Genomic DNA, 14,382 nt, shown 5'->3' with positions numbered 1-14,382 from the left:
TAGTCTCCCACTCCCTAACACATTTCTTACCCTGAATAGTCTCCCACTCCCTAACACATTTCCTACCCTGAATAGTCTCCCATTCCCTAACACATTTCTTTCCCTGAATAGTCTCCCACTCCCTAACACATTTCCTACCCTGAGCAGTCTCCCACTCCCTAATACATTTCCTACCCTGAATAGTGCCCACCTCCTAACACATTTCCCACCCTGAATAGTCCCCCACTCCCTAACACATTTCCTACCCTGAATAGTCTCCCACTACCTAACACATTTCTTACCCTGAATAGTCTCCCATTCCCTAACACATTTCTTACCCTGAATAGTCTCCCACTCCCTAACACATTTCTTACCCTGAATAGTCTCCCACTCCCTAACACATTTCCCACCCTGAATAGTCTCCCACTCCCTAACACATTTCCCACCCTGAATAGTCTCCCACTCCCTAACACATTTCCCATCCTGAATAGTCTCCCACTCCCTAACACATTTCCCACCCTGAATAGTCTCCCACTCCCTAACACATTTCTTACCCTAAACAGGGTCAACCTTCATTCTCCCAGACATTTCCCTCCCTCAGCCCCCTCTCATTCTCCCAGACATTTCCCTCCCTCAGCCCCCTCTCATTATCCCAGACATTTCCCTACTTCAGCCATGTCTCATTCTCCAAGACTTTTCCCTACCTCAGCCATTACACAATCTCCCAGAAATTTCCCTACCTGAGCAGCCTCCCAAGCCCAGTCCCTGTATTTCTGCTCTTTGGTGATTCTCCACAGGTAGAAGTAGCCCTCTATGACCTCCGGACGCAGAATATAGTACTTTTCATTCTGGCGAATAGATTTAGCTTCTGTGTTACCATCAAAACGGAAGGCCTCTGGACCGAGTTTGGTGGCTGTCGTAAACAACAAAAGGTCAAGTTACTTTAACAGTAATAATTCAAATGTTTCTCTTTTGTGTTTCACCTTTAAAGTAGCATGGGTTTACAGATTCACTCATTAAGATGTCCAAGGGTGATACACCTACTCACTAGATACACTAAGAGTGAGTGGCACACTTACTCATCAAATACCACAGGAATGTGTGGCACACTTACACATCAAATACCACAGAAATGTGTGGCACACTTACTCATCAAATTACACAGGAATGTGTGGCACACTTACTCATCAAATAACACAGGAATGTGTGGCACACTTACTCATCAAATAACACAGGAATGTGTGGCACACTTACACATCAAATACCACAGGAATGTGTGGCACACTTACTCATCAAATACCACAGGAATGTGTGGCACACTTACTCATCAAATAACACAGGAATGTGTGGCACACTTACTCATCAAATAACACAGGAATGTGTGGCACACTTACTCATCAAATAACACAGGAATGTGTGGCAAACCTCATCAGATACAACAGGAGTGTGCCACATCTTCTTTACAGACCTACCCAACACTGTGGCACACCTATTCACCAGTTACAGCTAGAAGTGTGTGGTGCACATTTTTACAAGATAGACCCAATAGTGTTTGGTGACTCATTAGTTACAACCAGCACTGTGACAAGTTACGCCCAGACCCACAAGTGTGTTGTATTTACCTGAGCGGTCATAAGACTCATGACATGTGTTAGTAATATCAGCTCCAAGCTTCAGATATTTCTCCTTGTTGTCAGAGCCCTCAGCTCCAAGGGCAAACATCCCTCCTATAAAACAAGATATTACTTTTACTAACAAAAATAACATTTGAAAGAAACAGACTAAAGATCATAGATAAGTGTTAGGGTCTATATACAGGTGTGTATGGAGGGTAACATAGATAAGTGTTAGGGTCTATATACAGGTGTGTATGGAGGGTAACATAGATAAGTGTTAGGGTCTATATACAGGTGTGTATGGAGGGTAACATAGATAAGTGTTAGGGTCTGTCTATATACAGGTGTGTATGGAGGGTAACATAGATAAGTGTTAGGGTCTGTCTATATACAGGTGTGTATGGAGGGTAACATAGATAAGTGTTAGGGTCTATATACAGGTGTGTATGGAGGGTAACATAGGTAAGTGTTAGGGTCTGTCTATATATAGGTGTGTATGGTGGGTCTTGGATGATATAAGGAAGGTCTGTACAAATATTATGAGATATTCTTGCTAGTAATATACTGTGGTAAGTGTATGAACTTTGTAACTTTACACAACATGTAACAGCAGTAAAAATTGTAATGTATATTACAGTATAAGGATTTACCACTGAAGCAGGCTAAGTGATCCATCTTGTTTTCAACTCTGCCAGACTTAAACTCGGCCACATATCGTAGACCTCCAGGGGATTGCCTTACCAACTTCTCATCAATAGCCTGTGAAAATGGGACAAAGAGCTCTAGTAATGCTTCATATACAGGTAATCAATGAACATAACAACCCATTGTTTTCCATTTTAATTTCTGTCGTTTGTTATCTTCTTCAGTCCTAGAGGGCCATAAATATATAATTTCCTCCTCCACCATATTGAAAGGATGATACAGATTTAAATACTTGCCCCCCTCCCCCTCGAATGTAACCATAGTAACATGAGCTGTTACAGAATATCAGAGCTGCCCCTGGAATTGTTGATAACAACTGAGACAGATATATAGTTTATTGATATTGTGTACTTTATCAATGGAGTCTGCCAAGCTACCTGTCCATATTGTATTTCACTGATAATTACTGAACTATTACAGATATGTAGTCCAAACTACATCAATCAGCAGGTTCCCCCTTCAAAATTCCTTTGTCTGACTCCAAGAAAGATTAATTAAACTCCACAGGAGGAACCCCTATACCAAGTACAATGATGTACTATACTAACATTTGAAAATCAATGCCAACGCAACGCAATGACATCTTCTTCAAAGAGGTGAGTTAAAAAGGGTCATAGGTCATGAAATTCAACAGTTACAGTTCAGACTTTATAGCAGCCATGAAATTAAGCCTATTGATTTTAAACACTAGAAGTGGATCAGCAACTTGAAAATTTATTGAGTACTTAGGCCTGATAGCAGTGCAACACACCAATCTAAGCAATCATTTGATGGCTTAAAGAATTTAGAGATGAGACCTACAATTTAAGAGCATACATAATTTTTACCAAACTAAATATTTTGAATAAGAAACAAGATGAAAGCCCAGCAGGTATTTACATGAGACAGGCTTAGTAAGAGACATATTTTCAATCTTCATTTACAAGCCAATTTATTTCAGAGAAGGTTTGGGATATTTTCTTGAAAGACCAAATACTTTTGATCCTACTCACCTTGATAGCTGCATCGTACATCTCACGTGCCTGGGTGTCCTTCTTACCAGAAAGTAACCACGCCTTCAGTAAATACTCATAGAAACTGTCCCCCAGGGCTCCAATAGATGTGTGCTCTGGAAATAAGATAGTTTTTTCAGAGAAAGAAGTGATCAAAATAGGCTACAACTCTTCTACAAGATGAAAGTTGTTATACTTACATAAACGTTATGGTTTAACATTGGGAAACCTTTAATTCTACTGTTATATGTTAAGAATGTTCTAATCTGAGATTGGGTATCTATCGATTTAACTGGTTAAGAAAGAATATTCTACTGATAAAAAAATGCATTTTTTCTATCAATAAAACACAATGTTTAGATACTCAAAATAACACTAGGGTCTGTAAAGTGAAGTTTTAGTGAAGTTTTATTACCAGTACAAGACCAACTATGATCCTCTAAACTGGTCTTAGATATACAAACAATACAGTATATAAATCAATAACACATTGTCACCTCAGTTCCAATTCCTATACAACTTCGGCATTGTTGTTCCATAACAGTTCTTGATCTTTCCAATGCTTCTCTAATCTGTTTTTTAAGGAATTATTGTAGGTGCTGAGATAATTTGTTCAGGTAGGTTGTTCAAAATTTTGATATTTTGTAAAATAACTTGTATTGCCTGAAAATGAAAAATATTGATTGATATACAAAACTGATTCAACAAACAAAAGTGTGCCATTTTATCATACTAATGGATTGTGTACTCACGTTGTCCCCAGCGGCCAGTCCGGGGATTCAGGTAATTTGGATAGAGTCCATTTGGTTTCTCTAGAGAATTCAGTGTCTCACGAATCTTCATGACCTGTAGTTACAATGAGAGAGTGTTATGTTTGAGCTGTAGTTACAATGATAGAGTGTTATGTTTGAGGTGTAGTTACAATGAGAGAGTGTTATGTTTGAGGTGTAGTTACAATGAGAGAGTGTTATGTTTGAGGTGTAGTTACAATGAGAGAGTGTTATGTTTGAGGTGTAGTTACAATGAGAGAGTGTTATGTTTGAAGTGTAGTTACAATGAGAGAGTGTTATGTTTGAGGTGTAGTTACAATGAGAGAGTGTTATGTTTGAAGTGTAGTTACAATGAGAGAGTGTTATGTTAAGGTCTGGATAAGGACATCCATCAGCTTTTTGTGGTCAAAGACCTGCTAATTGCTTGCAAAGTTAGGAACCCAGTCTCTTGGGGTTCAGAGATCTACCTGCCAGTTATTGCTTTAGACAGCCACCAACCAGTTACAGTTTGAGACAGCCACTAGCCTGTTATAGCATGAGACAGTCACCTACCAGTTATAACTTGAGACAGCCACCTACCAGTTATAGCTTTAGACAGCCACCAGCCAGTTTTAGCTTAAGACAGCCACCAGCCAGGTTTAGCTGAAGACAGCCACCAGCCAGTTTTAGCTTGAGACAGCTACTAGCCTGTTATAGCATGAGACAGCCACCTACCAGTTATAGCTTTAGACAGCCACCTACCAGTTATAGCTTTAGACAGCCACCAGCCAGTTTTAGCTTGAGACAGCCACCTACCAGTTATAACTTGAGACAGCCACCTACCAGTTATAACTTGAGACAGCCACCTACCAGTTATAGCTTGAGATAGCCACCTACCAGCTATAGCTGAGACAGCCACCAGCCAGTTTTAGCTTGAGACAGCCACCTACCAGTTATAGCTTGAGACAGCCACCTACCAGTTATAGCTTGAGATAGCTACCTACCAGTTATAACTTGAGACAGCCACCTACCAGTTATAGCTGAGACAGCTATCAGACAGTGGTCAGTCCTGGTTTGATACAGGTGGCCTCCAGCCAGTCATGCCTTGAAACTTATAACATTTTAAGAATATTTAGAAGCTTAAAGTTTGATGAAACATTTGGTGTGTCTTGTTATTTCATTCACTTAGCTGATGTTAATGTTGATGAAAGCTCAGGTTATGAAACATGTATAGACCTCAGCTGAGACAATAATAGATAAGAGACTACTCAGCCTCCCAGCAAAAGTTGACCTTCAAATTTGAGATATGACATGTAAAAAGGTAATCACCCTGTGTAAAGGACGGCCTACAGATTTGGGACAATGATGTGTAAAAAGGTATCTGTAATCTCCCACCTCCACAACCCACTGCCAACACAAGTTGAACAACCAAAAATTTGCCTCTGTTGTGAAAATTTTTGTACTGTACCCAACAATACGAGATGACTCAAAGAAAATGTTAGTGATATCTTAAAAATGTCTAGACCACAAGCAATATAAAAGAAATTGCAATACCAGCAGGTAATGGACACATTGTAATTTCAGTTAAGTTTTAGCAGCTGTTTCACAAAAGTAGTGTAACGACATATATAAATGAACAGCTTACCTTCTCTAGATACAAAGGGTCTCCAGTGATCTCCGATAAATAGGCAAACTCCAGATGGAAAGATCCGAACTCTGCTAGGATAGAACAGCCTCCAGAAGCCCAGCCCCAATTACGACTGCTCCCCCTGTCAACATCAGAAATATTTACAATGAGACAACTGTTGCTTCTGTCAACATCACAAAAAATTTACAACCAGACAACTGCTGCTCCTGTCAACATCAGAAATATTTACAATGAGACAACTGCTGCTCCTGTCAACATCAGAAATATTTACAATGAGACAACTGCTGCTCCTGTCAACATCAGAAATATTTACAATGAGACAACAGCTGCTCCTGTCAACATCAGAAATATTTACAATGAGACAACAGCTGCTCCTGTCAACATCATAAATATTTACAATGAGACAACAGCTGCTTCTGTCAACATCACAAAAAAATTAACACACAGACAACTGCTGCTCCTGTCAACATCAGAAATATTTACAATGAGACAACAGCTGCTCCTGTCAACATCAGAAATATTTACAATGAGACAACAGCTGCTCCTGTCAACATCAGAAATATTTACAATGAGACAACAGCTGCTCCTGTCAACATCAGAAATATTTACAATGAGACAACAGCTGCTCCTGTCAACATCAGAAATATTTACTTTTATTGAGTACCAATCAACATAGAAAATATTTACAACCAGATAATTGCTTCCCTATCAACATAGAAAACATTTACAATGGGATGACTGCTCTCCTGACTAGATAAAAATTATTTACAATGGGGCATTCTGTTAAAACATTAAACATTTCCTGAAAAAAGACAGTCACATGAATACAATATACTTCATGCTAATGATGACTTGAAAACTTTGGATGTATGACTTGTCTGATTTCAGCCTCTGAAGTGATAGACTATGGTAGATAAGTCTGTTATTCCATTAGCAGTAAAACAGAAACTCTACAGAATATGGATTAAATGATATCTGATGATAAGGTATAGAATTCCAAGTGTAATTTTATAGTGGCTTTCACTGAAACGTCCTCTCAACCCATTCATCATAGCAACCAAACCCAAGACAACATGATTGATCTGGCTTGATACCAGACCCAAGACTACATAATTGATCAGCTCTCTGTCAGATTCTTTTTAATAGACTAGTCAAAACCTACTATTTAAAAGAATTATGTGTACTTTGGACAACTGGCACAAAAATCTATGTTAGCCATATATTAACAAAAAAAAAAAAAAAGAATGAAAATAAACATGACACTGGAAAATGTGAAGTGCCAATTTCAACAACTACACCTTCAAATTTTCAAATTATTTAGGAATTTCTATATTTCTACAAACAAATAAAAAGGAAAGTGTTATATTCAAAGCTTTTCAAAAGTCCCTTTGAAAGAAAATGCACCAGAACGTCAATTAAAAAGCAATAGGATTTCTTAAAAAACTGTTACCTAGATTTTTAAGGGTAAGAACACACCAGAGATCACAGTGGACACCCACCATAGAACACTCTTTAATGGTTCTTTACACATCTGATACTTTCTCAACATTCCTGTTCTTTCCCCTCTTTATCATTTGATAACTGTGGAATCCTACACATGAAATCTAAGCAAGATCTAAAAAGCTTTCTGAAAAACAGCAACAACAAAAAACACATCTATTGAAGATGTTCTTTGGCCTGCAATTTAGCTTTCTTGAGCACAATGGGCACAACTTGAGACCATAGCAAACTTACACATCATGTTTGAGAAATATTTTTCCATACGTTTCAAGAATAAACAATAGCAATTTATGTTAACTAACTCCAAGATGGCTTCATGTCAGTTCCTTTTTTTTCTGACCTGTCCCCAAATCAAAAGGACATAACTGGAGACTAAGGGAAACCCACTTACAGAATTTGAGAAATATTCCTTCAGTAATTCGCAAAAAATATCAATAACAAATTTTCATTGTTAAAATCTAAGATGGCTGCCTTTGTGCAGTTTTATTTTTCTGATCAGTCCCAAAATCAAAAGGGCAAAACTAGAGATCAAAAAGGATCCATCCTGTACATATCGACAAATAACAACATTTGTTTGCAGACAGATGGACAATGCACCACAGACAAAGGTCTTTGACTTCCTTGTAATTGAGAAGTTGTCAAAAGACAAGAGGCACATAGGGCCTGTATCTCTCATCTGGTTTGTTTTATCCAAACTAAGGAAAGGACTCTTCTTTGGTCCCTTTCCCTACCAAATTGGACAATTTACTGCTATATCTACAACATAAGGTATATATCCCCTATTGAACACTGGCCCTCTCAATCCAAGGGAATGACAGCAATCATTTATCAAAAATTGATTCCTTCTTCACCCAAGGATTCCTCTGACTAAATTGAGACAGAATCCTAGAAAGCATTTGCTCTATTTTCCCTTTCGGGCCTGCTCCCCCTGCTCCACAGGTCCAAGACAAATTATCTATACAAAAATTACTCCTTTTCACATAAGAATGCTTCTGCTGAATAAGTACAAAATCCAAGCCTTCAGACAAGGCTGGCTAAAAAAAACAGATGTCAATGTCAGTTGGATGCCAAATGACAAACCACAACGTAAGCTCTTTCTATGTTCATCCTTCAGATAGACGAGCTAATATTTGACATTAAATCTTTGTCTAAAATGAATTGCAAGACAACATTCCTTGGCTCTAAAGCAAAGGATACATGTATGACAGTATATATGGTCAACAAAGACTGTACATATTCTGTTCAGCCTGATTTTTATACATATTCTGTTCAGCCTGATTTTTATACATATTCTGTTCAGCCTGATTTTAAAAGTTTCTTCTAGAAGTGACAAAGTATAGTCTAGAACCAATCTTTAACACTAACACAAAATTCATGTAAAGATTGTTTGATCTGTACTATAAAACACCTGTCTGTGATTGATCTGTACTATAAAACACCTGTCTGTGATTGATCTGTACTATAAAACACCTGTCTGTTATTGATCTGTACTATAAAACACCTGTCTGTGATTGATCTGTACTATAAAACACCTGTCTGTGATTGATCTGTACTATAAAACACCTGTCTGTGATTGATCTGTACTATAAAACACCTGTCTGTGATTGATCTGTACTATAAAACACCTGTCTGTGATTGATCTGTACTATAAAACACCTGTCTGTGATTGATCTGTACTAAAACACCTGCTTGTGATTGATCTGTACTAAAACACCTGCTTGTGATTGATCTGTACTAAAACACCTGCTTGTGATTGATCTGTACTAAAACATCTGCCTGTGATTGATCTGTACTATAAAACACCTGTTTGTGATTGATCTGTACTAAAACACCTGTCTGTGATTGATCTGTACTATAAAACACTTGTCTGTGATTGATCTGTACTAAAACACCTGTCTGTGATTGATCTGTACTAAAACACCTGCTTGTGATTGATCTGTACTAAAACACCTGCCTGTGATTGATCTATACTATAAAACACCTGTTTGTGATTGATCTGTACTATAAAACACCTGCCTGTGATTGATCTGTACTATAAAACACCTGTCTGTGATTGATCTGTACTATAAAACACCTGTCTGTGATTGATCTGTACTAAAACACCTGCTTGTGATTGATCTGTACTAAAACACCTGTCTGTGATTGATCTGTACTAAAACACCTGCTTGTGATTGATCTGTACTATAAAACATCTGTCTGTGATTGATCTGTACTATAAAACACCTGTCTGTGATTGATCTGTACTATAAAACACCTGTCTGTGATTGATCTGTACTATAAAACACCTGTTTGTGATTGATCTGTACTATAAAACACCTGTCTGTGATTGATCTGTACTATAAAACACTTGTCTGTGATTGATCTGTACTAAAACACCTGTCTGTGATTGATCTGTACTAAAACACCTGTCTGTGATTGATCTGTACTATAAAACACCTGTTTGTGATTGATCTGTACTATAAAACACCTGTCTGTGATTGATCTGTACTATAAAACACCTGTCTGTGATTGATCTGTACTATAAAACACCTGTCTGTGATTGATCTGTACTATAAAACACCTGTCTGTGATTGATCTGTACTAAAACACCTGTCTGTGATTGATCTGTACTATAAAACACCTGTCTGTGATTGATCTGTACTAAAACACCTGCTTGTGATTGATCTGTACTAAAACACCTGTCTGTTATTGATCTGTACTATAAAACACCTGCCTGTGATTGATCTGTACTAAAACACCTGCTTGTGATTGATCTGTACTATAAAACACCTGTCTGTGATTGATCTGTACTATAAAACACCTGTCTGTGATTGATCTGTACTATAAAACACCTGTTTGTGATTGATCTGTACTATAAAACACCTGTCTGTGATTGATCTGTACTAAAACACCTGTTTGTGATTGATCTGTACTATAAAACACCTGTCTGTGATTGATCTGTACTATAAAACACCTGTCTGTGATTGATCTGTACTATAAAACACCTGTCTGTGATTGATCTGTACTATAAAACACCTGTCTGTGATTGATCTGTACTATAAAACACCTGTCTGTGATTGATCTGTACTATAAAACACCTGTCTGTGATTGATCTGTACTATAAAACACCTGTCTGTGATTGATCTGTACTATAAAACACCTGTCTGTGATTGATCTGTACTATAAAACACCTGTCTGTGATTGATCTGTACTAAAACACCTGTTTGTGATTGATCTGTACTATAAAACATCTGTCTGTGATTGATCTGTACTAAAACATCTGCCTGTGATTGATCTGTACTATAAAACACCTGTCTGTGATTGATCTGTAATAAAACATCTGTCTGTGATTGATCTGTACTATAAAACACCTGTCTGTGATTGATCTGTACTAAAACACCTGCCTGTGATTGATCTGTACTATAAAACACCTGTCTGTGATTGATCTGTACTAAAACACCTGCTTGTGATTGATCTGTACTAAAACACCTGTCTGCGATTAATTGTTACTTAGACACAAGTCTATGATTGTTACTAAGACATAACTCTGTGATTGTTACTCAGATATAGGTCTGTGATTGTTACTCAGATATAAGTCTGTGATTGTTACTCAGATAGAAGTCTGTGATTGTTACTCAGACACAAGTCTGTGATTGTTACTCAGACACCTGTCTGTGATTGTTACTCAGACACAAGTCTATGATTGTTACTCAGACACAAGTCTATGATTGTTACTCAGACACAAGTCTCTGATTGTTACTCAGATATAATTCTGTGATTGTTACTCAGACACCTGTCTGTGATTGTTACTCAGATATATAAGTCTATAATTGTTACTCAAACACAAGTCTAGATATAAGTCTGTGATTGTTACTCAGACATAAGTCTGTGATTGTTACTCAGATATAAGTCTATGATTGTTACTCAGACACAAGTCTATGATTGTTACTCAGACACAAGTCTGTGATTGTTACTCAGATATAAGTCTGTGATTGTTACTCAGACACCTGTCTGTGATTGTTACTCAGATATAAGTCTGTGATTGTTACTCAGATATAAGTCTGTGATTGTTACTCAGACACCTGTCTGTAATTGTTACTCAGATATAAGTCTGTGATTGTTACTCAGACTTAAGTCTGTGATTCAGACACTATAGATGCTACAGATTGCAAGACTCAAAAAATCAATATTGTAAATGGATAATCATCCTTCATGTAACCATCCATTAGAAATCTATGAGTGGCATTAATCAATTAACTTAATAGTATACTTCTTTCCGTACCATTAAGGAACTCTGGGAGGCATTCTACACTCAGAAACCATGGTTTGGACAAAAGACAGATAATAGTAGACATTACAAAATCTAGCCTTCTGTTACAAAACACTGAACAAGATTCCTATTCTAACTTAAAAGTAAAATGCATTAACTCTCTAATTTTTCTTTGTAAATATAATGGCAGCATACAGTCTGATTCTTCGGTAATGATTTATCTATCTTCCTCAATATACCGATTTCAAACACCATTGTATGGAGCTGGGCCCAGAATTATCCATTTACAATGAATGGATCAGTCATAGGTTTAAAAATTGATTTCTTTTCATGGCTATTATCTCGATGTAGGATATCTAGATCTGATAGTTAATCACCTGTTTGGTTGATCAACATTTACATAGTTCTAGGAAAACGTTTTGTGTGTAGTACCAATTGTCTATAAGGCTGTTCTGTCACACCAGATAAAACAGCAGCCCTAATGCACTAAAAGATTATAGCACCAAAGATTTGTTTTCTTACCAGTAAAACGCTCTTATCATCCCTTGGCAAGGCAATCATTTTACATTGTATGTAGCTGATATTATTTGTTTTTTCTCTGTGTCTGCCTCTGTATGTTCTTTTCCTTTCAGCATACATCAGTAAGCAAATGGACATTATACTGATCAAACTTGTGTGATATTTTTTATTGGTTGTGTTTGTTTACAAGGCCAATATCCATATACCGATGTAATGATTCAATGGTTTATGTTTCTGTTTTTGACATTATACTGACATGAACAACATCAATCACTCAGCTCGCTATAAATATGTACATTATACAAAGACTTAAATCATATTATATCCCATTACTTTTTCTGAATCCAATCCTGGACTCTTCTGTTGTGCTTTAATTTGCTACAGCTTTCCCTTTGCGATCATTTATCAGGACAGAACAGTACAAACCCTACTGGTATCATTTAAACCAAACACAAAACCATGGTAACATACTGATAGAATGTAAACCATACACAAAACCATGGTAACATACTGATAGAATGTAAACCATACACAAAACCATGGCAACATTCTGATAGAATCTAAACCATGCACAAAACCATGGCAACATTCTGATAGAATCTAAATCATGCACAAAACCATGGTAACATACTGATAGAATCTAAACCATATAGAAAACCATGGTAACATAGTGATAGAATCTAAACCATACACAAAACCATGGTAACATTCTGATAGAATCTAAACCATATAGAAAACCATGGTAACATACTGATAGAATCTAAACCATACATATAACCATGGTAACATACTGATAGAATCTAAACCATACACAAAACCATGGTAACATACTGATAGAATCTAAACCATACATATAACCACTAACTGAGGTCTGTCTACATGATTTACTGATGTTTCAGTGTTAACCACAGACTGAGGTCTGTCTACAGGATTTACTGATGTTTCAGTGTTAACCACAGACTGAGGTCTGTCTACAGGATTTACTGATGTTTCAGTGTTAACCACAGACTGAGGTCTGTCTACAGGATTTACTGATGTTTCAGTGTTAACCACAGACTGAGGTCTGTCTACAGGATTTACTGATGTTTCAGTGTTAACCACAGACTGAGGTCTGTCTACAGGATTTACTGATGTTTCAGTGTTAACCACAGACTGAGGTCTGTCTACATGATTTACTAATGTTTCAGTGTTAACCACAGACTGAGGTCTGTCTACAGGATTTACTGATGTTTCAGTGTTAACCACAGACTGAGGTCTGTCTATATGATTTACTGATGTTTCAGTGTTAACTACAGACTAAGGTCTGTCTACATGATTTACTAATGTTTCAGTGTTAACCACAGAGTGAGGTCTGTCTACAGGATTTACTTACGTTTTAGTGTTGACCATAGATTGAGGTATTCCGGTTGCCGTCTTGAAGGCTGGTAATAGCTTATCTGCAATAGTTTTAGCTTTAGTCTTGTACATCTGTAACAACAAGAAGAGATTGTCAATGACAGATTTGATATCTGTGTATCCTTTTAGTATAATGTGTTAATTATAATATGCTCTTGGTGAGTAAATCAGTCCATATTTCTATATTACTTTACCTGGTCTCCAGTCAACCCATACAGTGACAACAGTCCACCTACAAATCTGATGTTGGTCTCAAATACTGACAGCTCACTTGCCTACAAAGAAAATAAACAATCATTAGTCAGAATAACAATCAAATTAGATTGACACATTTCCACAAGAATTTATGACAGTGCTATATAATATAGGGTATAACTATTACAATTTTTTTTAAAACTTCAAATTTTCCGCAAGTTCCCCTATAGATGACATGAAGTTATTGGCCAAATAAATCCTCAGTCCGGGGGAGTAGTACCAGCCCTATACATCCTCAGTCCCAGGGAGTAGTACCAGCCCTATACATCCTCAGTCCCAGGGAGTAGTACCAGCCCTATACACCCTCAGTCCCAGGGAGTAGTACCAGCCCTCTACATCCTCAGTCCTCAGCCCCAGGGAGTAGTACCAACCCTATACATCCTCAGTCCCAGGGAGTAGTACCAGCCCTATACATCCTCAGTACCAGGGAGTAGTACCAGCCCTATACATCCTCAGTCCCAGGGAGTAGTACCAGCCCTATACATCCTCAGTCCCAGGGAGTAGTACCAGCCCTATACACCCTCAGTACCAGGGAGTAGTACCAGCCCTATACATCCTCAGTCCTCAGTCCCAGGGAGTAGTACCAGCCATATATATCCTCAGTCCCAGGGAGTAGTACCAGCCCTATACATCCTCAGTCCCAGGGAGTAGTACCAGCCCTATACATCCTCAGTACCAGGGAGTAGTACCAGCCATATACACCCTCAGTACCAGGGAGTAGTACCAGCCCTATACATCCTCTGTCCCAGGGAGTAGTACCAGCCCTATACATCCT

The 14,382-nt window shown here is 37.7% G+C and overlaps 1 protein-coding gene across 1 annotated transcript in view; it reads right to left on the bottom strand.

Moving 5' to 3' along the window:
- LOC132559080 (mannosyl-oligosaccharide 1,2-alpha-mannosidase IA-like) overlaps window positions 1-14,382 on the bottom strand; it is a 31,726-nt gene that overhangs the window by 5,332 nt on the left and 12,012 nt on the right. The window contains exons 3-10 of the mRNA XM_060223690.1: window positions 13,547-13,627; window positions 13,330-13,424; window positions 5,687-5,810; window positions 4,045-4,138; window positions 3,293-3,408; window positions 2,246-2,354; window positions 1,602-1,706; window positions 720-892 (exon numbers count right to left, since the gene is read on the bottom strand). Coding sequence (XP_060079673.1) covers window positions 720-892; window positions 1,602-1,706; window positions 2,246-2,354; window positions 3,293-3,408; window positions 4,045-4,138; window positions 5,687-5,810; window positions 13,330-13,424; window positions 13,547-13,627 — 897 coding nt within the window. The remainder of the gene's footprint in view (window positions 1-719; window positions 893-1,601; window positions 1,707-2,245; window positions 2,355-3,292; window positions 3,409-4,044; window positions 4,139-5,686; window positions 5,811-13,329; window positions 13,425-13,546; window positions 13,628-14,382) is intronic.

The sequence above is a fragment of the Ylistrum balloti genome, unplaced genomic scaffold, assembly GCF_031769215.1.
Source record: "Ylistrum balloti isolate Yb309-2 unplaced genomic scaffold, AGI_CSIRO_Ybal_v1 Utg370852, whole genome shotgun sequence".
Classification (NCBI taxonomy): domain Eukaryota; kingdom Metazoa; phylum Mollusca; class Bivalvia; order Pectinida; family Pectinidae; genus Ylistrum; species Ylistrum balloti.
This window is presented reverse-complemented; position numbering and strand designations above follow the sequence as displayed.